The following is a 27,684-nucleotide window of genomic DNA, read 5'->3' as shown; positions in this document are numbered from 1 at the left end:
GCTGAGCCTGAGGCTTAGGTCAGTGGTTCTCAATCTTTTCTTCACTATCGGCCCCCTTTAAATACCTTTTGTGGCCAGGGACCCCCAAGAATTAATCCAAGAGTTAAATCACAACATTTCTTCAAGCCTTCACAAACCCTCTGTGATGGCATTGTGCCCACCGCCCAGGAGTCCACGGAGCAAAGGTTGAGAACCACTGGTTAAGATCAAGACCAAGTGAAATAATTAATAATAATAATAATTTATTAGATTTGTATACCACCCCTCTCCGAGGGAAGAGGAAGCTTACATTAAATGAGTAAAATGACTTTTTTCCACCTTCTTTCATAGCTTTTATACATTCTGTAACCTGTAAAAACATCAACGTCATCATGGCAAGTGCAGTCCTGCAGATGGAAGCTCAGGTCCAGAAACATTTCTCTTCTGAGGCTTCTACTTCCAGCTCAGTGCAGCATATGACTCAGACAACCAAAATCACAGAAGGCAAGTACAGTAGTTGGATAATTCTCTCCAGGAGGTCAGAATATATATACATATACACATACATGTAGCTTGTTCTGAGTTCGGGTTTTGCCCCGTGTAATATTTTGAATGTCTATACGACGTTTCGGTGAAATCACATTCACCATCATCAGGCTGAAGTTGTAAGCTTCGTGCTGCTGTAAATATAGTGAACACAAGAACAAGGGGACACAATCTGAAGTTAGTTGGGGGAAAGATCAAAAGCAACATGAGAAAATATTATTTTACTGAAAGAGTAGTAGATGCTTGGAACAAACTTCCAGCATACATGGTTGGTAAATCCACAGTAACTGGATTTAAACATGCCTGGGATAAACATATATCCATCCTAAGATAAAATACAGAAAATAGTATAAGCGCAGACTAGATGGACCATGGGGTCTTTTTCTGCCATCAGACTTCTATGTTTCTATGTTTCTAAGCTGCTTTGATCCTTGCCTCCCCACATTAGCAATAGCACACCACTCCATAGAACATTTCAGCACTCTCTGAACAGTTTCCAATGCCAGCATTGTATCCTCAACAGTCTCATTTATATAATATCACCATCAGTCTTACAGGTGGACCAAACAGGAAACATCAGAAACTGAAATTCTGATACATTGTGAAGTTACATTAAAAGAATCTTGCGAATTTGAAAGTACAGTATAATTCTTCCACATTTCATTTACTCTGAGAAATAAGGGAGGGTCGCTTCTGAACCTCCTGTCCCATCCACTACCCAGCACTATGAGCTATGCTATCTGTTATCAACCATGCCTTAGACCAGTGATGGCGAACCTATGGCATGGAGCCCTATCTGCTGGCATGCGAGCCATTGCCCTAACTCATATGTGTGCCAGCCAGCTGATTTTTGGCTCACACAGAGACTCTGGAAAGATGTTTTTGGCTTCTTGAGAGCCTCTGGGGGGATGGGGGAAGGCGTTTTTACCCTCCCCTGGCTCCAGGGAAGCCTTTGGAACCTGGGGAGGGTGAAACATGAGCCTACGTGGCCCACCAGAAGTTGGGTAGCAGGCCATTTCTGGTCTCCAGAGATCTTCTATGGGGTGGGGGAAGCTGTTTTCGCCCTCTCCAGGCATTGAATTATGGATTTGGGCACTCATGCATGTGCAATAACGCACCCGCATGCTCTTTCGGCAACTGAGGGAAAAAAGGTTCGCCATCACTGCCTTAGACAAAGTCTTTGAAACAGTGGTGAAATTCATTTTCTTTACTACCAGTTCTTAGGGCGTGGCTTGGTAGGCGTGGTGTGCCTTGGTGGGTGTGGCAGGGGAATCCTGCAAAATCTCCATTCCCACCCCACTCTTGGGCCAACCAGAGATGACATTTGCCGGTTCTCCGAACTACTCAACATTTTGGCTACCGGTTCTCCAGAACCTGTCAAAACCTGCTGGATTTCACCCCTGCTTTGAAGGTCATTCCCTCATGCAATTGCGCCCACTTTCCTCTACCACAGTGATGGTGAAGCTTTTTTGGTTTGGGTGCCAAAATGGTGTGTACATGCACAATAACGTACATGCATCTGTGCCCACACCCATAATGCAATGCCCTCCCTCGGCGCATGGGCACAACCCTGTGCTGTCACTCCGCACATGTGGAGAATACCCCTGCTACCCCCTGCCGTGCATGCACACAGGCCTTACTAAAGACTCTGGACTTCCAGTAGGTCCATTGGGCTGTTTTTTGCTCTCCCCAGGGTTCAGGAAAGCCTCTTAAAGCACGGGAAGAAAATAGCCAATCAGAAGGCTTTCCTGAACCCTCGGGAGAGTGAAAACAGCCAAAAAGAAGGGCAAAAATCAGCTAGCCAGCGTGCACATGTGTGCTAGAGCTGACACAGGGCAATGCCTCATATGTCTCATAGAGGGCATATGTTCTACCATCTTGTCTTAGTCCCAAATTAACCTCTTTCATGCAGACTCTGAGCTCATACATCTATGGTTACTCTTTCTCTTCACTCCAGTCCCAAATGGATTATGCCACAGGGCAGGGAATTATTTAGTTTGATATGCTGTACAGCAAGAGGTTGTACAGAGATCAAAGGCATATTTTAAAAACCTTTTCTCTTCATTTGTTTTCTTTTTTCAATTGTAGCGATTAAATTTAAAAAGTTAATGATGTTAGTATATTTTAACTTTCTAATAATTTTGACACCAATTAATACAAGGTTATTTTATCTCTTATGTAAAATCCCACCATTTCTTGCTATGATTTGCTGGTTTGCATTATCAAGGAATAGTTTTTATCAGTAATTTTCGCAAGTGATGCAGTAGACCCACCTTATTATACTGGCCATCTACTGAAATATTGCCTATGAATTTCCATTTTCTAATTATAATTTTGCTGCTAAAAGTAGAATTTAATACGTTTTTATTTTGTATTTTTCTTTTCTAGCCATCAAATATGTGTAGTAAACTTAAATTTGGAGAAAATTCAAAACTCAAACTTTCCTAAACTTCTGTTTAGTTAGATATGGTTTTTATTAAAACCTTTCTGTTAAAAATATGAAACTTTATTACATTCCTACACCAAAATGGGGAAAAAATCCCTTCAGTTTACAACCCTGCCAACAATTTACTGCACTTTATAAGATCTATACACAATTTGTACTGGAACTGATGACACTGAAGTAAAAAAAAAATATTGTAGAGTTACTTATAAGCATCCTCCAAGCCACTGTAGAATTTGTTAATTTCATCAAAATTTATTTCAAATAAGGCCTGCTATATGTTTGATATTGTAGCTTTAGGTTCTACAAATATTTTTTTCCAACATTAGACAGATGTCTGTTACCAATCTTCAGCATCCTTATTTTGCAATTATAAATTGATTTTTAACTATACAGAAGTGATGGAATATTATATTCCCACTGTTGCTCTGGTCCAAATTATAAAGTATTGTGTTATTATAAAAATACTTTGCTCTATGGAGGCCTTTTTTCCTACATGATATCAAAGAGATGGGTATACAGTATCTTGATTAAAACATAGAGCCTGATTACAACTAAACAGATACCTAAAATAAAATCTGAAAACACCTTTCTCTACATTCATCATATGACTTATGTAAAGTTGCAATTGAGTTAATTTGTTTTATGAAAGCTCACTTAGAATGGGAAAAAAACAGATTCTTACTTAAGAACTGAGTATTCTTCATCTCAGTTCACTATTCGTCATGGTGGTGCAGTGGTTAGAATGCAGCATTGCAGGCTAACTCTGCTTGGAGTTCGATCCTGATCGGCTCAAAGTCAATTCAGCCTTCCGTTCTTCTGAGATCAATAAAATGAGGATCCAGATTGTGGGGGGCATTATGCGGACGGTGTAAACCACTTAGAGAGGGCTGTAAAGCACTGTAAAGCAGTATATAAGTCTAAGTGCTATTGCTATTGGCTAAGCTGCTTGGTCATATAAATAAGGTATGCTCCCCAATTCTACCCTAATTTGAACTAAGCATAAAATACATTTGTTTGGGGCAAAACATTCTGATTGCTGTTGCAAGTAGTCCTCGAGTTACGACCATAATTGAGCCCAAAATGTATGTTCCTAAGAGAGAAAATTGCTAAGTGAATTTTGCCCCATTTTTTGACTTTTCTTGCCACATTTGTTAAGTGAATCATTGCAGTTGTTAAATTAGCAACACGGTTGTTAAGTGAATCTGGCTTCCTCATTGACTTTGCTTGTTAGAATGTCACAAAAGGGGATCACATGACCTTGGGACATTATAACCATCATAAATAGAAACCAGTGGTCAAGCATCCAAATGAAAAGCACAGTGCTGCAAAAGTCATAAGTGTGAAAAATGGTCATAAGTCACTTTTTTCAGTGTTGTTGTAACTTTGAAAAGTTACTAAACAAACTTTGTATGTTGAGCACTACTTGTATATGGCCTAAAATACTAAAATAACTTTTGTTCCATTTTTTCATGTCCTCTTAATTTTTTTAATATAACTATAATTAATTGTTTTTCATAGCCATAATTGTTAATGAATAGCTTATTTGCAATTTTGGATATTTAAATCTCTAAATATAAAATACATGTATATATTTTATAAAAGAAATAGATCTAAATATAAAAATTAAAATCTCTAGATATTTAAAGATTTGGTATTCAAAGGCAACTTATAAAGTATTCAATATAATTGTTTGCTTATGAGACAGAATTTGAATGCAAATGATTGTAAGTTTTTAAAATTGATTCTTAAATACAAACTCAAGCAAATTCTTGATGTTCTTTTTTTCATAAATTGGGAAGGGTTTGAAGCATTAGAGAAGGACATGATTATATCAGCAGCAAATAAATCTAATAGTTAATTTATGCCTTCTTGTTCTTTGATGAAGGTTATGAGAAGATGTATAACAGAGGTCTTTAAACTTGGCAACTTTAAGACTTGTGGACTTCAACTCCCAGAATTCTCCAGCTAATAGCTGGCTGGAGAATTCTGTGAGTTGAAGTCCACAAGTCTTAAAGTTGCCAAGTTTGGGGACACCTGATGTAGAAGCACATAATAACTTCAAAGGAAAGGAGGCTGGGGAAGCTGGGATCCTTTTTCCCTTATAAACAGAATTTGTGGTGAACGATGAACTGTGAGATCTGTTCTAAAGTTTATTGAAATCATGACAGATGTATTTCTTTTAGTGCTTTGGTATTTAACCATCCATTGCTGGAAAAAAACATGAGCCATTTTTTCCCCCTAATTATTGCTTTTGGGAGATATTTGTGGACCTAATTCTCAAACAGATGAATTAAAAATGTTATTTTTTATCTGCAGGGGAAATGGTTTCCAAGAAATCCTCTTCTTCTGTAGAGTCCTTCAGCATGGTTTCTCATTCTCTGAAGATCCCTGCAGGACAAAGCATTCCTGAATTTATGGAGAAGCCTCAGCCACTGACAGCTGTCGAAGGTAACCTCTTATTCACCCTCCATACTAACCTTCTCCAATATAATATTTGCAGATGTGTTACACCAATGTGCTGGTGATATCTAATTCCAAATAGAGGGCCGACCTGTCATTGACTCATTTAACTGCTAAAGAAAGAGGCTAGGAGCATCACATCTTGGGGCAGCCTGAAAACAATCCCCAAAAGTGCAACTCTGATATATTCAAACTCATTTGTTGTTCAAATCTCATTCTGTGTTGCTTGCCAACAGGAGATAAGGCTATATTTCGAGCCAAAGTGACAGGTAACCCCAAGCCTAGCGTTACATGGAAAAGAGAAAGTGGGCTGCCTCTCAAAGAGGGATCCAAGGTATTTTTCGACAGCATCAATAAAGAATACGTCCTCAAGGTAAAAATGTGTGGCTTTTAAAAAGTTGATTCTCTCTTTTTGCTTCCTTCTCTGCTTTGCAAAATAATGCTTTTTTAAAAAAAAAAATATTTTCAAGGGTGTTTCTATCATCTTATTAAAACTTCCTTTAAATTCTCCTTTGTTGAACTGAAATACGTCCATTCTCTAAGTGCTACAGACTATGCCCCATTTGACCTCCAGAATATTAAGGGTACTCTCACTTTGATCTGTGTTGTTGTTGTTTTTTCATTGCAGTTAGAAAATCTCACAGGTGGTGACGCTGATCTTTATAAGTGTGTGGTTTCCAACAGGCATGCTGACATTATCTATACAGTGTCCCTGGTTGTAACTGAAGGTAAACAAGAAGCATCAATTCAGAGCTGGGAAGAAAAATAACACCCCATTTTCAAAATAGAACAATCCCTGTAGCTTTTCCTCAAATAAAGGAATTGGATGATCTGGGGCAATGTATAATAAGGACCACAGATCTCTGGCCCACAATTATGCAACAACTCCTCTCTCCACAATTTAACCAATCCTAGATGTGTTGGAATTGATACGCCCTTCAATTATGCTAGCTGAACATTTTGGAATTGGTAATCCCATTGGTATCTGGGAGGCACTAGGTAATGAAAGACTGCCATGATACAGTATATCCAAATCATCTACATCTTGCTTTCTTTAAGCCAGAGTTTCTTGGCAACTCTCTCCAAAGACGGCTACAAAAATGGTGGAAGGTCTTAAGCATAAAACTTATCAGGAAAGACTTAGTGAACTCAATCTGTATAGTCTGGAGGACAGAAGGGAAAGGGGGGACATGATTGAAACATTTAAATATGTTAAAGGGTTAAATAAGGTTCAGCAGGGAAGTGTTTTTAATAGGAAAGTGAACACAAGAACAAGGGGGCACAATCTCAGGTTAGTTGGGGGAAAGATCAGAAGCAATGTGAGAAAATATTATTTTACTGAAAGAGTAGTAGATGCTTGGAACAAACTTCCAGCAGACGTGGTTGATAAATCTACAGTAACTGAATTTAAACATGCCTGGGATAAACATATATCCATTCTAAGATAAAATACAGGAAATAGTATAAAGGCAGGCTAGATGGACCATGAGGTCTTTTTCTGCCGTCAATCTTCTATGTTTCTATGTTTAAGATATTGTAGACTTAGACTCCCAGAATTCCCTGGCTACATGATTCACTCAGTTTGCTGGCTGGGGAATTCTGGGAATTGAGGTCCATGTACGTTAAAGTTGGTAAGACTGAGAAACCCTGCCTTATACTTTTGGCTGCTTGAACTAATCATCTTTTTTCTCTTTTTTTCATGATGGTTTTTAAAGGTCAAGAAAAGATGGATTTCAAAAAAATGCTGAAAAAAAGGTGAGATGCTTTCCATCTCTTACTTTTAGCCAAACAGGATCACAGAAAGTGATTCCCAATAAGGAAAAGAAAACACCATTTCTTTAAGGCTTCACAAAAAGTAGATAAGGCTGGGGCCATCTGGCTTGTTTTCTCTGTCCTAAATTCCTACATTCTTGCCTATATTCAGCTACTTAACAAACCTGAACATTCAAATTTGTAGCATCCAACATATTTCCTTGCCTCTCCTGGAAAACCCTAACAAGCTTACAACGATTTCCCCATTTCTCCAGGTGTAATGGGATTGAGAATAATCTTGGGAGAACCATAGCCTAGGCAACAGAAAAGAGATCTCTCAGCCCACAAAAGGAATGGGACCATTTTTTACACTTATGACCATTGCAGCATCCCCATGGTTCACGTAATCAAAATTCAGATGCTTAGCCAACTAATTTGTATTTATAACAGTTGCAGTGTCCTGGGGTCACATGATTCCCTTTTGTGACCTTCTGACAAGCCAAATCAACGGGGAAGCCAGATTTAATTCACATGTGTGTTAATAACTGGAGTGATTCACTTAACAACTGTGGCAAGAAAAGTTGTAAAATGGAGGAAAACTCACTTAACAAATGTTTCACTTAACAACAGAAATTTTTGGCTCAATTGTGGTCGTAAGTCAAGGACCACCTGTAACTAAGCCCTGAAAAGATTATTGTGAGGCTTGAATTTCTTCAACACAGTCTCCAAAGTCAGAGTAGCAGTGCAGGAAAGGATTTTTTGCCCAAATTAGCCTGGTGGGGTCCATTCTTATTATCCAGGGTTGAGTTCCACTTACTTTCCCTACTGGTTTTAATCACGACGGACATGCCAATTTTGCAAGCCGCAGCAACTGGAGCAGGCGTGGCTTCCTTGCGGTTCAGACCAAATCACTCAAACTGTTAGTGACCTGCTGGTGATGCAATGATGGCATCGTGGATCCGGTTTGGGCGCTGCTGGTCTGTGGGTGCCGCCATCTTTTGGGGGGGAATGTTTGCTGAATTTCTCTGTGTTTGGATGGCTTTTCCTCTTCTGCTGCTTGAAAAAGAGCCCTCCCACCACCCCTGGGTTAATACTAACCTTTATTTCTTCACCCAAAGCACAGCTGATCAGCTCCTCAGCTGTGTTTCGGGCTAATTCCTGACTCTGAGCATGTGTAGGAGTGAAATCGCACAAAATGTCGTAATGCGAACTAGTGGCAAAGGTTAGTGGAACCCACCCCTGGACCGGAGGACCAGTTTGGAAGTCTGGACTACTGGTCATCACTGCTGATTTGGTGAACGGCGGTAAATTTCCTCCACCGGTTCTAAAGAACTAGTCCAAACTGGCAGCAACCCACCACTGAACCCATCTATCTGGTTCTGAATATATTAGGGAAGATGAAGCTGACTGGAATTGTCTAAAATGGCAGGAAGAATCTCTTTGCACTGGAAAAGGACTTTTAATATATTATTATTATTATTATTATTATTATTATTATTATTATTATTATTAATTAAATTTGTATGCCGCCCCTCTCCGAAGACTCAGGGCGGCTAACGACAATATAAAAAGACAATGTAAACAAATCTAATATTAAAAACAATCTAAAAAAACCCAATTTAAAAAACCACTCATACATACAAGTATACCATGTATAAATTCTATAAGCCTAGGGTGAAGAGAAATTTCAATTCCCCCATGCCTGATGACAGAGGTGGGTTTTAAGGAGCTTGCGAAAGGCAAGGAGAGTGGGGGCAACTCTGATATCTGGGGGGAGCTGGTTCCAGAGGATCGGGGCCGCCACAGAGAAGGCTCTTCTCCTGGGTCCCGCCAAACGACATTGCTTAGTTGACGGGACCCGGAGAAGGCCAACTCTGTGGGACCTAACCAGTCGCTGGGATTTGTGCGGCAGAAGGCGGTCCCGGAGATATTCTGGTCCGATGCCATGAAGGGCTTTATAGGTCATAACCAACACTTTGAATTGTGACCGGAAATTGATTGGCAACCAATGCAGACTGCGGAGTGTTGGTGTAACATGGGCATACCTTGGGAAGCCCATGATTGCTCTTGCAGCTGCATTCTGCACGATCTGAAGTTTCCGAACACTTTTCAAAGGTAGCGCCACGTAGAAGTGTATGTATATGTATGTATGTATGTATGTATGTATGTATGTATGGATTGATTGATTGGATTTCTATGCTGTCCCTCTCTGAAGACTCAGAAATGTCTTAGTAATCTCCCATTCAAGTACTAATCCATCCTATCATGCTTCATTTTTTGAGATCAGCCAAGTCCTAACACATAGCTAAGTACAGTGATCCCTCGATTTTCGCGATCTCGATCTTCGCGAAACGCTATATCGTGATTTTCCCCACCCGATGATGTCACTCTCTTCCTTCCTTTCTCATCTTTCTTTCTCTCTCTCTTTCTCTATCTTGCTTCTTCCTCTCTCACACTCTCTTCCTCCCTCTCTCATCTCTTTCTTTCCTTCTCTCTCTTTCTCTATCTCTCCCCCTCTTGCTGGCGGGCGGGCGGGCGGGGGCATCAGCGAGGAGCCGGGCTTTCCCCTTTGCGTGGGCGGCGGGGAAACCCCGGTCTTCGTCTGCTCGCTGCTGCTGCGGCCGCCCAGCAGCTGATCTGCTCGGCGGCAGCAGCGAGGAGCAGAATCGGGCTTTCCCCTTTGCGTGGGCGGCGGGGAAACCCCGGTCTTCGTCTGCTCGCTGCTGCTGCCGCCGAACAGATCAGCTGCTGGGCGGCCGCAGCAGCAGCAAGCAGACGAAGACCGGGGTTTCCCCGCCGCCCACGCAAAGGGGAAAACCCGATTCGGCTCCTCGCTGCTGCCGCCGAGCAGATCAGCTGCTGGGCGGCCGCAGCAGCAGCGAGCAGACGAAGACCGGGGTTTCCCCACCGCCCACGCAAAGGGGAAAGCCCGATTCGGCTCCTCGCTGCTGCTGCCGAGCAGATCAGCTGCTGGGCGGCCGCAGCAGCAGCGAGCAGACGAAGACCGGGGTTTCCCCGCCGCCCACTCAAACTCCACCATCTGCGCATGCGTGGCCATGGAAAAAGGGCGCGCTTGCGCATATGGTGTTTTTACTTCCGCAACCCTACATTGCGAAAAATCGATTATCGCGAGGGGTCTTGGAACGGAACCCTCGCGATAATCGAGGGATCACTGTAATACATAAGAGCTTTCCACCTAATTTCATGAACCAGGTTGCTTCAAGAGGCTTTTTCATGATATTTTAGTGAATAGAATCAAGATAATATAGAGAATACTATTGCAAAGAGGGGTCAAAATACTTGATGAAATTATTAATGGCTTTCCATTGTCTCCTCCTATTGTTAAAGATGGAATTGTAACTCTGACTGGGGGTTAACGGAGAAGAGATTCCACAAAAGAGTTTATGTGGTTTTATGACTAGCTCATTTATTTTGTCTGTTTGTATGTAGGGGACTTCCTACTCCAAAGAAGGAGAAAAAAGTGGTTGATGAAAAGGAAATGCTGGAGATCCTCTCCAGGGTACCCAAGAAAGACTTTGAGAAAGTCTGCGCGGAGTATGGTTTCACTGATTTTCGAGGACTTCTTAAAAAGCTGAAGGAGATGAAGAAAAAAGAAGTTGAGGTCAGTGATGGATCCACCCAGTCATTGGATTCTTGAGTTGCATTATTGTTGTTGTTGTTGTTGTTGTTGTTGTTGTTGTTGTTGTTGTTCTTCTTCTTCTTCTTCTTCTTCTTCTTCTTCTTCTTCTTCTTCTTCTTCTTCTTGGTGTTATTGTTGTTGTTGTTGTTGTTGTTGTTGTTGTTGTTATTATTATTATTATTATTATTATTATTATTATTATTATTATTTAGACTTGTATGCCGCCCCTCTCCGAGGACGTTACATTTTTTTTTAAAAAAAATATTTATTTATTTATTTATTTATTTATTTATTTAGTTAGTTAGTTAGTTAGTTAGTTAGTTAGTTGTCAAACAAGTATAGTATTATAGTATGTATTAACAAACCTAAGTAAAAAGTAGTGATAGAAAGGATAAAAAGACAGTAGGACAGGGACGATAGGCACAGAAGGTGCACTTATGCACACCCCTTACAGACCTCTTAGAAAAGGGGAGAGGTCGCCTTGGGCAAGGCAGTGTTTGGCCACCAGGTTCTAATGCAGATGGCCGGGAGACAGAGGGAGACCAACCAGAGTTAAATGTCCCTCCCAAAAGAGGGGCTGCTTTGGCATACCCCATCCTTGGAGACTAGCTCCCACTACTGTGGAGAATGGGGCATTGATATTCACCTGAGACACCCATTCTCACAGGGGGGAGCTAGTCTCCAAGACCCACCCTTATTAGACATTTATCTGGCAGGGTCATAGTACTTCATGGCTCTATTGTACGCATATGTTTCTTGTAATTGTTATCCTTTTTTCTTAATTCAATAAAGCTATAAGTTTTTCTGGCTGGAACTCTCAGAGTGTGAGGCCAACAGTTCCCGAAGCTTTCCAGCTTGGTGGACTGGTGGAGGGAGGAGAGGGGATGGTTCCATGTGAATAGCAGCTGCAATCCACATGTGCACCAGCCACTTGTACAAATGGAACTATGCATGCATGCAAATAATGCAACAATACAAAAGATACGTATACCTGATTCTGTGGTTTCTACTCCTAACCCCCAAAACCTTTAACCTTAGACTATCTACAATTGACCTCTCCCCCCTTTCTAAGAGGTCTGTAAGGGGCGTGCACAAGCACACCACTGTGCCTACTGTCCCTGTCCTATTGTCTTCTTTTGTTACTTTTTATCATTACTTATATAATGTTTTATTTGTACAAATTACTACCCTATAATTGCTTGACAAAATAAATAAATAAAATAAAATAAATAAAACATCTGCCAGAATACTATATTTGTTGGCTTGAATATGCTGACAGATTATTAGCTACCGATTCTCTCTTATATATACAACAAAGTATAAAGACACAAGTTCAGCTGTTCCTGTTTTGGTCAGAGGCTTTGCAATGCAGCATCATTACAAGCAATATTGGAAAATACAGTACATTAAAAGAAAAATATTGGATCACAGACTCGAGAGACTTATGGTCAAATCCATGTATCCAACATGAGCAAGTTGCTATAAGTAGATGTAACAATAAATAAAGTTTAAAATAAATATAAAAAACAATCTAAAGACTGATCTACTTTTATGTTTCAGGCTATAAAGATTCTAAAACCCTTGGAAGATGTTTCTGCTAAAGCCGACTCCACAGCGATATTTGAGTGTATTCTGGAACTCAGGGATGCCAATATGAAGAGGATGTGGTTAAAAGTAACTGTATTTTTATTTATTGTAACTTGCTGTAACTGAAATGAAAGTTGGTGGGTGGGAGCAAAGGGCTCTTCATATTTTGTCTAGAGCACGATAAGGAATCTCTTCCACTCTGGGAACTGAATCTGGTGCTAGGTTGAGGGTTAGAAGTTGCATCTATGTTGACAAGCAGCACAATATTCCATCCATCATACATTAAAATGACCAGATTATAATTTAGGTAAAGCGGGACATCATTGCCAAGAGGGGGGGGGGGACAGACAACTTTTTATATCTGTGTGTGTGTGCGTAAAAATTCTTTTAGGACAACGGCCGCGGGTGGGGGTGTGGTTCCTCCTGGCCAGTACGGTGCAGATCTGCTTGCTGAGGAAGGTGGCTGCTTCGGCAGCAGCTGTGGGGAGGCACAGAGCCCCCGTCTTGTGGGCGTGGACAAGCAGAGTCAGGTGGGTGAGGGGCATCTTCTTCTCATCATGATTCCCACACACATTAGTGTCAAAACAGCCCTATTTATACTTTAAAGGCTCGCGCCTAAAAGAAACGGCCGTGCGTCTTAGCCAATCAGACGCGGCCAAGGTTTATTCATAGTTATAGACGGTATTTACAAAATCTTTCTTTTACAGAGTTTTACATTGGTTATACAGACTTAACACAACCAATATCAGGGGTCAGTACCTTCGTTTGAGGAGGCGGGGGGAAGAAGAAAAATCATCGGCCACTCCACCAAACGGGAAAAGATTCAGCTACATTTATTTATTTACCACTGAATGTAGGAGAGAGAAGTTGAAAACATATCTGAGCGAAAGCTGTGAGTGATGGCCATGACACCTCAAAACAACCTCGACAGGCCTCCCCTCAATTTCTTCCAGTCTATTCTCCTCATTCTGTTTTGTTGCTGCATTTAATTTTTGGCACGGCACAGTGAAACTTCCGTTGGCGTCAGGTGCTCCCAACTGATCAAAACCATAAATTATATTCTCCAAAGCTAAGGTGACCAGATGTCCCATATTTAAAAAATTGAGACTTTCTAAAAACGCCGCGGGAAGTGGGACATATTGCTCAAAAGCAGGACTGTCCCGCCAAAATCAGGAAATCTGGTCACCTTATCATACATACACTCTCATAGTTACTTCATGTCAGAAAGCTTTATCCCATTGTGTCTCAACATTTCTCTCCAGGTTTCTGTGAGCCTGTTGTAAAGACAGTGGACAGCAGTCATCTTAAGCAGATTGGCTAACATAGGGAAAACCCCCTCCTTTTTGAGGAGAAGGTTTTTGGTCTAGCAACAATGCTACCAATCAGTGCTTTTGCCACAACTAATTGATATTAAGGAAAAACAATACTGAGTAAGATCAATGGAGGGATTGAGTAAAACATCTCCTGACGCCTACACTAAGTCTCTCCCTACTTCCTGAGTCTATTAGCCCTTCATAATTTATTTATTTAATTGGATTTGTATGCTCTAAGACCCTGAAGACATGGCTGTTCTTCTAGGCCAGAAGTCTTCAAACTTGGCAACTTTATGACTTGTGGACTTCAAAAAGAGGGTCATGAAAATATTTACTGATCCCTCACATCCTGGACACAAACTGTTACAACTATCCTGAAAACGACTCTATAGAGCACTGCACAACAGAACAACAAGAAGCAAGAAGTTTTTTTCCCCAAATGCCATCACTCTGCTTAACAAATAATTCCCTCAACACTGTCAAACTATTTACTAAATCTCCACTATTAAATATCATCGTTCTTATCATTCACCTCCTCCCACTAATGACTGTATAACTCTAACTTTGTTGCTTTTATCCTTACAATTTATTTTGACTGGTTCCTAATATGATTGTATTGCTTATTTGCTTGGACTATCATTAAGTGTTGTACTTGATGATTCTTAATGAACTTCTTCTTTTCTTTTATATACACTGAAAGCATATGCACCATTGCTTTTGACCAATAAAAATTATATTATATTCTAGTCTAGTCTATTCCAGTCCAGTCCAGTCCAGTCCAGCCCAGGCTAGACTAGGCTAGGCTAGGCTACTCTACTATACTCTAGTCCAGTTCAGTCCAGTTCAGTCCGTTTTGGAGCGCTGTTACCTTCCCATCATATTGTTAACTATTTATCTACTCACATTTGCATGCTTTCAATCTGATAGGTCTGGCAAGAGCTGCAGGAAAGACAGGAGCTCATCCCATCACTTGGCACTTGAGTCTCGAAACTGGACTTCCAGCTTTCCAGACAATAAGTCCAGCACCTTAACCACTGAGCCACCAGACTGCTTTTTTGTTAATGCATGCCCAGAGGAAAATGCTCTGGATTTAATTTCATTTTATTCATTTTTATCTACTTTACAGAATGGATTAGCTATAATATACCTCTAAAGTAATTATTGCTTTATGAAATGTGCAGCTGAATCCATGCATTAATTTTGCAATAAATGTGCATTGTTTGGAAATTTGAATTTTACTTACCTAGGAGCCAGTTACTGAATGTGCAGTTTTTACCTGAAGGTTGTCATTGCTCAACGAGACATGACAGCCTTAATAGGACAGAACATTCACAATAAGAGCTCAAATAGGTATTGTACTGTGAATTTATTTCATACTTCAGGGCGCCAATCAAAAAAGAAGATGATTAACCAGGGATAGATATACGGTAGATAAATGTAGCTATCTTACAAAGCCCTCTTTTTTATTTTAATAACATATTTGCCATGTGTTTACTCAACCTTTCAAAAGCATCACATTTCTTCTTTCTAGGGTGACGAACCCCTGCGCCTTCAATATTCTTTAGGAAAATATGATGCAAAACAGATGGGCACTAAGTTTATGCTGTACATCTCTAACGTCAACCACAATGACAGAGGTGCTTACTCCTTCGTCATAGGTGATAAAATTCTCTCTGCAAATTTGCATGTAATCGGTAAGTTTGATTTCTTTCATTTAATATGGGGATGATGAAAGGTCACGTCTTCCACTTATATGAGTCATAATCTTTATCTTTTCTTTAGAGTCAGGGAGTTGCGAGCTGCATTGAAAAGTTTGGGGTTTGTCATCAAGGACGTCACAAATCTACTAGAAAGTTTAATATATATTTTTAATAAAGAAAACATGTTAAACTGAACATCACAAACTTCTGAATTTTGAGTATCTGGAAAAACTTGAGAAACTCTAGGAGGAACAAAAAATGTCAGGGTTTTTTGGGTAAGGGTACATGCAGTTCCCAGGCCAAGCATTTATTCAGTTCTGCTGCAGAAATACAGATAGCATTCAACTTACAATAATTCATTTAATAGAAACATAGAAACATGGACGGCAGAAAAAGACCTCATGGTCCATCTAGTCTGCCCTTATACTATTTCCTGTATTTTATCTTAGGATGGATATATGTTTATCCCAGGCATGTTTAAATTCAGTTACTGTGGATTTACCAACCACGTCTGCTAGAGGTTTATTCCAAGCATCTACTACTCTTTCAGTAAAATAATATTTTCTCATGTTGCTTTTGATCTTTCCCTCAGCTAACCTCAGATTGTGGCCCCTTGTTCTTATGTTCCCTTTCCTATTAAAAACACTTCCCTCCTGAACCTTTTTTAACCCTTTAATAACATATTTAAATGTTTCAATCATGTCGCCCCCTATCCCTTCTGTCCTCCAGAGTCCAGACTATACAGATTGAGTTAATTAAATCTTTCCTGATAAGTTTTATGCTTAAGACCTTCCACCATTTTTGTAGCCCGTCTTTGGACCGTTAATGATCATTCAACACTACAATGGCACTGAAAAAATGATTTATGATCATTTTTTACACTTACAATTATTGCAAGTATCTCCATTCTCATGTGATCAAAATTTGGATGCTTGACTACAGATTCATATTTATGATGGTTGTAGTGTCCTGTGGTTCTGTGATCATCTTTTGTGACCTTGCAACAAACAAAGTCAATGGAGAAGCCAGACTCGCTTAACAACTGTGTTACTAATTTAGAAACTGCAATGATTCACTTAACAACTGTGGCAATAAAGGTTGTAAAATTTGAATAAAATTCACTTAACATCTTTCTCATTTAGCAACAGACATTTTGAGCACAATTGTGGTCGTACATCAAGGCCTATGCAGAACTGAGATATGGAAACTGTGTTTTTAAAAAAGTTCTCCCTCGACATGCGTCAACCTAACCAGCGGCATTCATTATGAGTTTTATCTTCTTTTGACAGACGAGCCTCTGCAGTTTTTGTCAGATCTGAGACCCATGAAAGTAAACGAGAGGCAAACTGCTGTGCTTGAGGTCCGCCTCACCAAAAAGGTCTCCAACTTTGTTTGGAGATTGAATGGGAAAGAGTTGAAGCGGGATGACAAGTACGAGATCATCGCCTCCGAAGATGGCTTGACATACACCCTGAAAATTAAAGATGTCCGCCCGAGTGACATGGGGAAGGTCAGCTTTGAAGGTGGAGGCCTGTTGACAGAAACTGAGCTTTTCATTCAGAGTAAGAGATGCCGGGGTTAACTATTTCCTATTGCCTGAGTTTCAGGCAAGCAACTGGGGCTTTGCCTATGTTAAAGTGATGCTGAACTGAAGGTGAAAAATAGGATGCTCTGTTTTCTTTTTCTGATAATTCACTTGTTCCTATTTTTACCACAACTTTAGTGCTGAATGGCAGATGAATCTTTGAACTTTACCAACTATTATTAATTAAATCACGTGACCGTAAGAATGGAATACTGAATATCTGAAAGGATTTGTTGGATAAAACAAAGTACAGTGGTACCTCTACCTAAGAACGCCTCTACTTATGGACTTTTCTAGATAAGAACCAGAGTTTTCAAAGAGCTCCAGCAGCAATGCTAAACAAATATATGCTCAGCATTCTAGTGCCAGAAATAATCTAAAGCTTGTCCCAAAAGTGCTTTTCCAAAAAGCAACTGGACTTTATTGTTGTAGAATTTTTTTAAAGACATTTCACTTCTCATTTAAGAAGCTTCTTCAGCTCTGACTGGATGGTGGGGAAGAATTTGGGACAGCCATTGCCTGGATGATTGAGAATCCCCATAGATGTTTGCTCTAAAGTACAGGTTCTCAACCTTTCTAATGCCGCAACCCTTTAATATAGTTCCTCATGTTGTGGTGACCCCCAACCATAAGTCTAGCACCAATTCTCCCAACAGAGCTTTAAGCTGATTGGCAGGAAGGCAGGAAGCTGATTGGCAGGAGCTTTAAGCTGATTGGCAGGAAGGCAGGAAGAGGGACACTTTCACTGTAAACACCTGATTGGTTGGATTATAAAAATATGTTCCAAGGCACCAGAATAGAAGCTTTAGTTCCTAACGCCATGGGAAATTTGTCTTTTCCCATGGTCTTAGGTGATCCCTGTGAAATGGTCATTCAACCCCCCAAAGGGGTCTTGGCCCCCAGATTGGGAACCACTGCTCTAAAGCTTGTTCTAAGAAGTAGTTACACCTTTTAATTCTTAAGCATGATTGCTACCTATGCACTATTGTTTCCCAATCACACACATAAGTTTTAGACAGTTACATACAGCCACAAATGTAGAGTACAGTTAGGGAAACCTTATTAGCTACTGTGGCATTGATAGATATCTATGTACCCTTTTACTACAAAATTACCAGGGTTTTCTGAATGAATATGAAGGTGCCCTAAGGGGATCTGTATATAACAAGTGTGCCTTTATATAACAAATATAGCAAATGTGCCTTTGATTTTATAGAGAAAGCAAAAGTTTTTAGGGGCAATAAGATTATTTTAAGATTCCACATTCATATTTTCATGAATTACTTCCTCATTTCCAAGCCTTGGACACCTTTCTATTTCCTTAAGTTGCTGCACATCAGCATGCTGCTTGCAGCTACTGATCTTGATTCCCATAGATGATTTGCATAGCATTACACTATACGCAACCAACATACGCCTTCTCTTTCTTAAGGGACACCAATTAAGTTTGTCAGAAACCTGAAGAACGTCCGAGTCAAGGAGAAAAGCAAAGCTTGCCTGGAATGTGAGCTGACCAGTAAAGATGTGATGTTGAAATGGATGAAGAATGGGAAGGTGATTGAAAAATCTGCCAAATATACCATGATCCATGAAGGGAAGACGGCAGAATTGATCATAGATGACGCGGTGCTAAGTGACACGGGAGAATATATGGTAATTGCCACACAAGAAAGTGACCCTACAGAGTACTACAGCAATTGTAATGTAACTGTGGAAGGTAAGAGCTCAAGACGATGCTGTGTGCATTGCCTTTGCTTATGAGTGATAAGCTTTGAGTGGAAGAGAACGAGAAGAAAGTTGGTATGGCATTGTGTGACTTTCAATCTCAAGTTACAGATAATGCCAATTGCTTCAAAAGTACCCAACTATATTCCATGTTCTTTTCTGAATAAAAATGGCAACTTTTAATGGTAAAGGTGAAGGTGAAAGATACATCCATTGCATTCTCTTTTTCCAAGTAAACCTGGAAATTTAGCCAATTTTCCCATGAGAGGATACAATGCAGTTTTGGGTAGAGAAACCAAGAAAATTAGAGTCTGTTGTGAGTGGTCCACAACCAGGTCAGTTAGTCACAGATTCTGAGGAGGATGAACTGGGTCCGTCTTGTACCCTAGGCCAGTGTTTCTGACTACTGAGTCAGAGAGCAATATTGAAGGAGAGTTGGAATCCGAGAAACCTCCAGATATTGTAGAAGCACCAATGATGGTAATGTCTGAGTCACAGGAGGAAGAAGACATTAGGGATCAGGAGCCCCTATTAGATGCCCAGGTCATAAGGTCAAAAAGCAGACAGGAATATCTTTATGGAGAAATGTTCAGAAGGTGAGTCTAGTCAGTCATAGCTCTAGGAAACAGTTGACTACACCCAATCTATATATAAGTCTGCATTGGTTGCCGATCAGTTTCCGGTCACAATTCAAAGTGTTGGTTATGACCTTTAAAGCCCTTCATGGCATTGGACCAGAATATCTCCGAGACCGCCTCCTGCCGCACGAATCCCAGCGACCGATTAGGTCCCACAGAGTGGGCCTTCTCCGGGTCCCGTCAACTAAACAATGTCGGTTGGCGGGCCCCAGGGGAAGAGCCTTCTCTGTGGCGGCACCGGCCCTCTGGAACCAACTCCCCCCGGAGATTAGAAGTGCCCCTACTCTTCCTGCCTTCCGTAAACTCTTTAAAACCCACCTTTGCCGTCAGGCATGGGGGAACTGAAACATCTTCCCCTGGGCATGTTTAATTTATATATGGTATGCTTGTGTCTATGTCTGTTAGTATATGGGGTCTTTTTAAATCTTTAAATTTTAAATTTATCAGATTATTTATGATTTGTTTCCACGTGTTGTGAGCCGCCCCGAGTCTTCGGAGAGGGGCGGCATACAAATCTAAGTAATAAATAAATAAAATAAATAAAATAAGGGAGGGTGTCTGGGTAAAGGGGTGTGGAGGTTCAACATTCACCATGGTGGAGGACTCTAATCCAGAGTTCCAGAACTGCCGTGCTGAGAAACTGCTGTGGCTCCTTTGAGAATCATGCAGAGATGCTGATGAATGAGACAGAAAAGAAACCTGGAGATCTGTAAGGGTATTTGTGTGATTAATGTTCCTTAATTCAAGGAAGAATTGCCTCTCAATTGCCGGGCATTTGTTGTCTCTTGGCCAATCTTATATGTTGTGAGCCACCCCGAGTCCTCGGAGAAGGGCGGCATAGAAATCCAATAAATAAATAAATAAATTTGAGCGGGGCTTCTGCCAACATGAACTGAAAAGTCTGCTCCTCTCTGTACAAAGCATCTTTAACTATATAAAAGCGTTTGAATACTTTGCTTGTGGGAGTGTCTTTGTTCCGATCCAGTAGTCCCAAAGCAGAACAGAGTCTACTGGCAATAAACTCATCACTCTATCAACAATAAACATTGTTTGTGGCAACTCAACTATCTGAAATAAAAAGGACAGATTTCCCTCTCAGTCAACAACCTCTCTCCTGGTTAGTCAGCTAGGGGCAGTTTGTCTTCTACAAGAATATTAACCACTCCAAACTTGACTTTAAAAAAATATGACTTCAGTAACCGAGTTGTTGAAGCGTGGAACTCATTACCGGACTCCATAGTGTCATCCCCAAACACTTTACCCTTAGATTATCCACGGTTGACCTATCCAGATTCCTAAGAGGTCAGTAAGGGCCGAGTACAAGTGCACTAGAGTGCCTTCTGTCCCATGTCCTATTGCTCTCCCATATCTCCTATACCTTTCTTCTATTCCTTTATCCCTTCTTCTATTCTTTCATTGATATGTTCTATTCCTATAACTTCTATTCTTTCTTAGATATATTTTACTATGAGTATCTCCTCTATAAATTTCATCATGTATTTTATTATGTGTATATATATATATACCCACTAAAACCCTAATTGTGTATTGGACAAAATCAATCAATCAATCAATAAAGGGGAAGAGTCTTCGGAGAGGGGCGGCATACAAATCTAATAAAAAATTATTATTATTATTATTATTATTATTATTATTATTATTATTATTATTATTATTATATGTAGTTGTCCCATCTCCACCCTCCCCATTAATCTGCACCAGGTATATTTTTCCCCAGAGAATGGGATTTGAATCTGGCCTCCCTGATTCTGACCAAAGGGCTACCATAATTTTTGGATTCTGATTGCAGGATCAGTCCTTGGTTGGTTGCATACCTATGGCAAGTCCTGGTCCTCTAAATTGGGAGTGGTTGCTCTCCAATTATTTGCCTGCTATCTGTGACTATGGGCTAAGAAGGAAGCAACATCTCCATTGCCCAACACTGGGTGCATCTTCATCCAGCTCTGGTCTCAGTGCTTTCAGATACTTCACTGCACTCTAACATCCTGGAAGACTACTGCAAAATCAGAGGTGGTGTGGAGATACACCAAAGACCGATAGCTTTCTTTCTCTCAAATAATTTGCACTAGCTTAATGAGAGTTATTCTTCCCATGCTTATCTCATTCATAAATGCCTCTTCGGCCTTCCCTGTTCTGATGTTTTTCCTCCTCCACCCTCAGAGAGATTTGCTACAGTCATGAGTGGCTTATCAGATGTCCAAGCAGCTACAGGAGACCCAGCGGAGCTCTGCGTTGTCCTAAATGATGAGAGAGTGGAAGGTGTGTGGCTAAAGGATGGGAAAGAGGTAAGTGGTGAAGAAACAATGTCGGCTGGCGGGACCTAGGAGAAGAGCCTTCTCTGTGGGAGCCCCGACCCTCTGGAATCAGCTCCCCCCAGAGATTCGCACTGCCCCCACCCTCCTCGCCTTCCAAAAGAGCTTAAAAACTCATCTTTGCCACCAGGCTTGGGACTTTTAGATCTTCCCCCTGATCAATGAATGTTTTAAGTATGAGTGTTGAATGATTGGTTTGATAGGTTTCACTTTCTTTTAATTGAATTTAATGGTTGTTTTTAATGTAGTATTAATTGGATTTATATTATTATTCTGTTTTTGTATATGTTGTGAGCCGCCCCGAGTCCCCAGAGAGGGACGGCATACAAATACAAACAAATAAATAAATAAATAAATAAATAAACTTGACCCTTCCAGAATCATAATGTCCATATCTCAGAGCTCAGCTGAAGACTGTCATGGAAAAATAGGCATCATGCTAAATTAGGATACTTGAATAGTCCCAGGGAGACCTGAACCTAATAATCATGCAGAGGGTTCCTGTCTCTGATTAGAACATTTTGAGACATGTATTTTTTAAAAAATCTTTCTGCAGATCACAGATATGAGAGGAATCCAGATTGTGAAGCAAGGAGCTGTGCACAAGTTGATCATTGATAAGATGGGTGAGGAATTTGAAGGGAAATATACTTTCAGAGCTAAAGGAGTGGAAAGTGAGGCCACTGTCAGCATCGCAGGTATGGGATTCTCACTGCTCTGGGATTGTACTTCTGGTTTTTACTCCACAATTAGTGGAGCTAGTTCTTTCCTTTAACAACTTCTTTCTCCATGTGTTCTTGGACTTCCATTACAAAAGCAGATATCCACCTGCTTTGTAGTAGTTACCAAAATCTTATTCAATGCAGAATAATACAAAATTGTACTGAGTAGCATGCGTTTTGCTTGGCCTGAAGTATGGTCTATATTCAATAGACCATGAATAAACAAGTCTTGGCTCACCATTATGCATTAACCAGATTGAAAAAAACTCCACATTGTATGAAGTTTTACTAGGAAATCTTTTGTTAAGAGTTATGATGATATGGAATGCAGAAAATAATTTGACTGTTAAATGCATAAGTTTAGATTCTTAAAAATGGGAGCAATTCAATCAAGCAGAATAATTCTGCTTAAGATTTATTTATTAGATTTGTATGCCGCCCCTCTCCGTAGACTCAGATGCTGAGTCCATGTCTAGTTGTTCATCTTAGTGCAATTTCTGCTTGAGCATTGTATCATGCAACGTTGTGTCACGCAACATACTAAGCTATGTTTCAAACATTGTTGAACAAATCAGAACACTTGGGTTTGTATAACATGTTGAATAACAACCTATACTAATCTCTAACATTACAGTCTTCAGAGAGGGATGGCATACAAATCTAATAAATAGTAGTAGTAGTAGTAGTAGTAGTAGTAGTAGTAGTAGTAGTAATATAAAGCTATTATGCTTAATGTAATGTAAAAACTCCATCAATAAATATGTAGCTCTTTTGTCACATTAAGTTTTGTTAATAAGTGAAATGAGCTCCACAACTCTTGATACTCTGTGTGTGAATCACTCAGATTTCACTTTTGTATGTATTGTAATTTTTTTCCTGGAAAGAACTTAATTTTACCTCAGGAATTCTTTTACAGGTAGTTCTTGACTCACAATCATTTGTTTAATGACCATTCAAAATTAAAACGGCACTGAAAAAAGTGACTTATGGCCATTTTTCATATTTACAACCGTTGCAGCAGCATCCATAGTCATGCGGGCAAAACTCACTTAGCCAATGTCTCACTTAGCAACAGAAATTCTGGCCCCAATTGTGGTCATAAGTCAAGGACTATCTGTACTGCAAAGTCTATCATTGTTTGTCTCTGGTGAAGACTGAGCAGGGAAACAGAGACATTTGCATAAGCCTGTTAGCCGACGTCTGACCTATTTTTCCATTGTTTCTTCTCCGAAGACCCTCCATTTATTGACCCCTCTCTCCTGGAAGCTTTGGCTGCCCATCCAGTGACTGTGAAGGTGGGACAGACCGCTTTCATTAAGGTGCCCTTCAAGGCCAAGCCTTTGCCCAAAGTCACCTGGTTTAAAGATGGCATTGAGGTGACCGAAGAAGAGAGGGTCACCATGGAGAGATCCCACGATCAGGCCATGCTCACCATAACAAAATGTGTGAGAGAAGACACGGGGAGCATCATGCTGAAGCTGAAAAGTGACTGTGGATCAGCCACCGCTCAGTTATTCCTTAACGTTATTGGTAAGTCCGGCGTGATAACTCTGGGCAGCCATATATAAAGTAGTGAACTATCAAAAGTGCTGTGTGTGTGTGTGTGTGTAGTGTGTATGGATGTGTGTGTATGGATGTGTATACATAAATACAAACATATATACATACTGTACATACATATATATACAGTATTTATATGGCTATTTTCCGTCAATTTTTTTTCTTCCCTGGTAGAAGCTGAGACAGGAGGAAAACCTGTGGCCTAGAGGTTAAAACTACTGCTTTACAGGCAGACTGCCCAGGTTCGAATCCTGATAAGGGTATGGTTAGCAGATGAGAGCAAAATAGCTTAAAATAGATCTATACTAGTCTCTCTTTATTTTCATAATCAATAAAAACTATGTTACACACATTTAGTTAGTTTAGTTAGTTTAGTTAGTTTAGTTAGTTTAGTTAGTTTAGTTAGTTTAGTTAGTTTAGTTAGTTTAGTTAGTTTAGTTAGTTTAGTTAGTTTAGTTAGTTTAGTTAGTTTAGTTAGTTTAGTTAGTTTAGTTAGTTTAGTTAGTTTAGTTAGTTACTTCCACAATCTTGAAAGTATTTAAATAGATATGTATCTTGAAATAGATTTATGATTCTAAAGATTCTGAGGGAGATCAAGTGCTCAATTTTATACTATTAAGCCTTTTGATGCTCTGGTGGTCTAGGAAGTTGTTGATGTGCAATCAAAAGTTTAAAACCAACTTGTGATCAAATGAGGAGCTTCTACATGTTAAAGTTAAGGCAGATTAGGGAAGCCCCGTCATCAATTGGAGTCCCCAAACACTAGGCTAAGCTATTCCAATTATCGTTTCATTTCATGACCACCAATATCCTTGTGCTTCAGACAAACCAAAGCCACCCCAAGGAAAAGTGGAATTTTTGGAGACATCAGGGAAGTGTATCAAAATGAAATGGAAGGCACCAAAAGACAACGGAGGCAAGCAAGTGACCCATTTTGTTATTGAAAGGAGAATAGTTGGGAAAAAATCCTGGATCAAAGTTGGGGAAATTGAAAGCAAGCACACCACGTTTGCCACAGATAAGGTGGAAGAAGGCAAAGCCTACCAGTTCCGAATCCTGGCTGTGAATTCTGAAGGTGCAAGTGAGCCACTAGAAACAGAGGAAGTGTTTGCTGGTAATCCAATTGGTAAGCATCTCAATATGTTTGATGGAATTGCTGAGCCGAAGCATCCGTAGGAACTGAATAATGGCATTTGAGCTTCCTCAAAATGTTACTTTAATTGGGGTCATTTATTTGTGATTAAGGCCAGAATTAAAGAATCTCCTTCTATTTTTTTTAAAATGTATTTTATTGATTTTCAATCAACATTTTTTAAAACAAACAAAAAGAAAATTGTAATATAATAATTGTAATATAATTGTAATAACAGTCAGTATTTCTACATTGCTACCGTGTTTCCCCGATAGTAAGGCAGTGTCTTACTATCTTTTTACCCCCAAAAGCCCCACTGTGTCTTACTTTGGGGGTATGTCTTATATTGTCTCGGGCAATTTTTTAATTTCTTATTTTAAAATATGTAATAAATAAAATCTAGAAGTGGCAGAAGCGCGGGTGAGTGGAGGCGGGCAGGAAAGGCACGAACCGAGGGTTTTAAGCAGAAGGCGGGGGCGGTTCAAGCAGCATTCCGCCGTCGCCGCCGCTCCTGCGTCTTTCGCAGAAGTTCTTGAATGGTGGCGGCGGCCCTTGATCGCAGCCGATGAGGTTCGGCTTTCTTTGCTTCTCCTGCTGCTTCCTTTGCTTTTCTGCTGCTGACTAAGGCGATGCCGGCCGGGCAATTGGAAGGTACCCGATAGCCCTTTTCGTCGCCTTTCCCGGCAGGGAGAGCAAAGGCGGCGGCGGGAGTAGTGGAGGCAAGGCGGAGAAGAAAGAAGCCGCGGATAGCTGGCGAGGCGCCGGCTAGAGGGCTGGACCCCGCCGCTCCCGCCGCCGCCTTTGCCTCTTGCCCGGCGGGAAAGGCGACGAAAAGGGCTATCGGGTCCCTTCCAATTGCCCGGCCGGCGTCGCCTTAGTCAGCAGCGGAAAAGCAAAGGAAGCAGCAGGAGAAGCGAAGAAAGCCGAACCTCATCGGCTGCGATCAAGGGCCGCCGCCACCATTCAAGAACTTCGCTTCTCCTGCTGCTTCCTTTGCTTTTCCGCTGCTGACTAAGGCGACGCCGGCTGGGCAATTGGAAGGGACCCGATAGCCCCTTTCGTCGCCTTTCCCGCCGGGCAAGAGGCAAAGGCGGCGGCGGCAAAGCGGCGGGGTCCAGCCCTCTAGTCGGCGCCTTGCCAGCTATCCGCCGCTTCTTTCTTCTCCGCCTCGCCTCCACTACTCCCGCCGCCGCCTTTGCTCTTCCCGCCGGGCAAGAGGCTGGGTGAGCAGGTCGAGGTGCTGGAACTGGGGCTGCCTGTCCTTGGCATGAACGGCGGGCAGGTGGCGCTCGGCACTCGGAATCCCGTCTTCTCGCCACCGCCCGAGCTCCCTCCGGAGCCTGCTGCCGCCGCCGCGCTTCCTCTGCCGGCCGAGGAGTCCTTATCCCCACCGCGAACTGCTCCGACGCCTCTCTCGCTTGCTTTTAGTACCGTGTTTCCCCGAAAGTAAGACATATGTCTTACTTTCGGGGTATGGCTTATATTAGCCAACCCCCCTGAAACCCCCCATATGTCTTACAATCGGGGGGGTCTTACTATCGGGGAAACACGGTACATCAGATATTTCATTAATAGATACAATCACAAAGTCCTTATTCAAATCATTAATATTTACATATTTACATCCTATGTTTTACTAACTTTTATGTGTCATTTGTGATTTTTTTTTACTTCTGTTTCTTAACTCAATCCATCTGTGCCATTGTGCCCATACCTCATAATACTTAGAATCTTTTTGGCCTCGTAATTACATTGTCAGTTTGTCCATTTTGGAACAGTTATATATCTTATTAATTACAGTATTGCTTTTTCTAAGGGGGGTGTTTCTGCGTTCTTCCAAAATTGGGCAAAGGTAATTCTGGCTGCAGTCGAAATTTATAATATTAAGGTGGGGAGGTTGCTTTACTGTACTCCTTTTGGAATATTCCCAATAAGAATAATTCTGGTGAGAATTCTATCTTTGTTTGTATCATCTCTTGTAACCATTTGTGTATTTTCATCCAGAATTTTTTTTGTCTCAAAATATAACCACCAAATGTGGAAGAATCTCCTTCTATTTGTGTTCTGCTGTATAAAAGCTTAAACTTTTCTCCCCCAGATCCTCCAGATCAAGCGTCTCAACCTCAAGTTACTGATGTTTCCAAAGAGGCTATTACCCTTACTTGGAATCCTCCAGCTAACGATGGTGGGTCTCCAGTTACAGGTTACATTGTGCAAAGAAGGAAGAAAGGTAGCAACCTTTGGGTGCCTATATCCAAGGAACCAATTCAAGGTCAGCAATTTCCATTTGGTAACATGGGACTCAGTTTGGTTTAGTGGTTAAGGCATCAGGCAAGAAATAGGGAGACTGTACGTTCTAGTAGTGTAAGGTTTCCTGCCTAAACAGAGGGTTGGACTAGAAGATCTCCAAGGTCCCTCCAACTCTATTGTTGTTATTATTGTTATAGTAAGTATTTGGCACAAAGCCAGCTGGGTGACTTTTGGCCAGTCAATTTTTCTCAATTCTAGGAAGAAAACTACTGTATAGCAAAACACTTCTGAAATTTTGCTCAAAAAACTACAGGGA

General features: G+C 40.8%; 1 protein-coding gene across 1 annotated transcript in view; it reads left to right on the top strand.

The window, feature by feature from the left end:
* The first annotated feature begins 371 nt into the window (after positions 1 to 371).
* IGSF22 (immunoglobulin superfamily member 22) overlaps positions 372 to 27,684 on the top strand; it is a 46,360-nt gene continuing 19,047 nt past the window's right edge. Inside the window, exons 1-15 of the mRNA XM_070735619.1 lie at positions 372 to 483; positions 5,288 to 5,419; positions 5,668 to 5,804; positions 6,060 to 6,159; positions 7,147 to 7,186; positions 10,634 to 10,805; positions 12,384 to 12,497; positions 15,255 to 15,417; positions 16,713 to 16,985; positions 18,441 to 18,725; positions 21,553 to 21,677; positions 22,261 to 22,402; positions 23,660 to 23,956; positions 24,810 to 25,112; positions 27,217 to 27,390. Of these exons, the coding sequence (XP_070591720.1) occupies positions 372 to 483; positions 5,288 to 5,419; positions 5,668 to 5,804; positions 6,060 to 6,159; positions 7,147 to 7,186; positions 10,634 to 10,805; positions 12,384 to 12,497; positions 15,255 to 15,417; positions 16,713 to 16,985; positions 18,441 to 18,725; positions 21,553 to 21,677; positions 22,261 to 22,402; positions 23,660 to 23,956; positions 24,810 to 25,112; positions 27,217 to 27,390 (2,569 nt within the window). The remainder of the gene's footprint in view (positions 484 to 5,287; positions 5,420 to 5,667; positions 5,805 to 6,059; positions 6,160 to 7,146; positions 7,187 to 10,633; positions 10,806 to 12,383; positions 12,498 to 15,254; positions 15,418 to 16,712; positions 16,986 to 18,440; positions 18,726 to 21,552; positions 21,678 to 22,260; positions 22,403 to 23,659; positions 23,957 to 24,809; positions 25,113 to 27,216; positions 27,391 to 27,684) is intronic.

The sequence above is a fragment of the Erythrolamprus reginae genome, chromosome 1 (assembly GCF_031021105.1).
Source record: "Erythrolamprus reginae isolate rEryReg1 chromosome 1, rEryReg1.hap1, whole genome shotgun sequence".
Classification (NCBI taxonomy): Eukaryota; Metazoa; Chordata; class Lepidosauria; order Squamata; family Dipsadidae; genus Erythrolamprus; species Erythrolamprus reginae.
The sequence above is the reverse complement of the archived record's forward strand: the minus strand, read 5'-3'. Positions and strand labels throughout refer to the sequence as shown.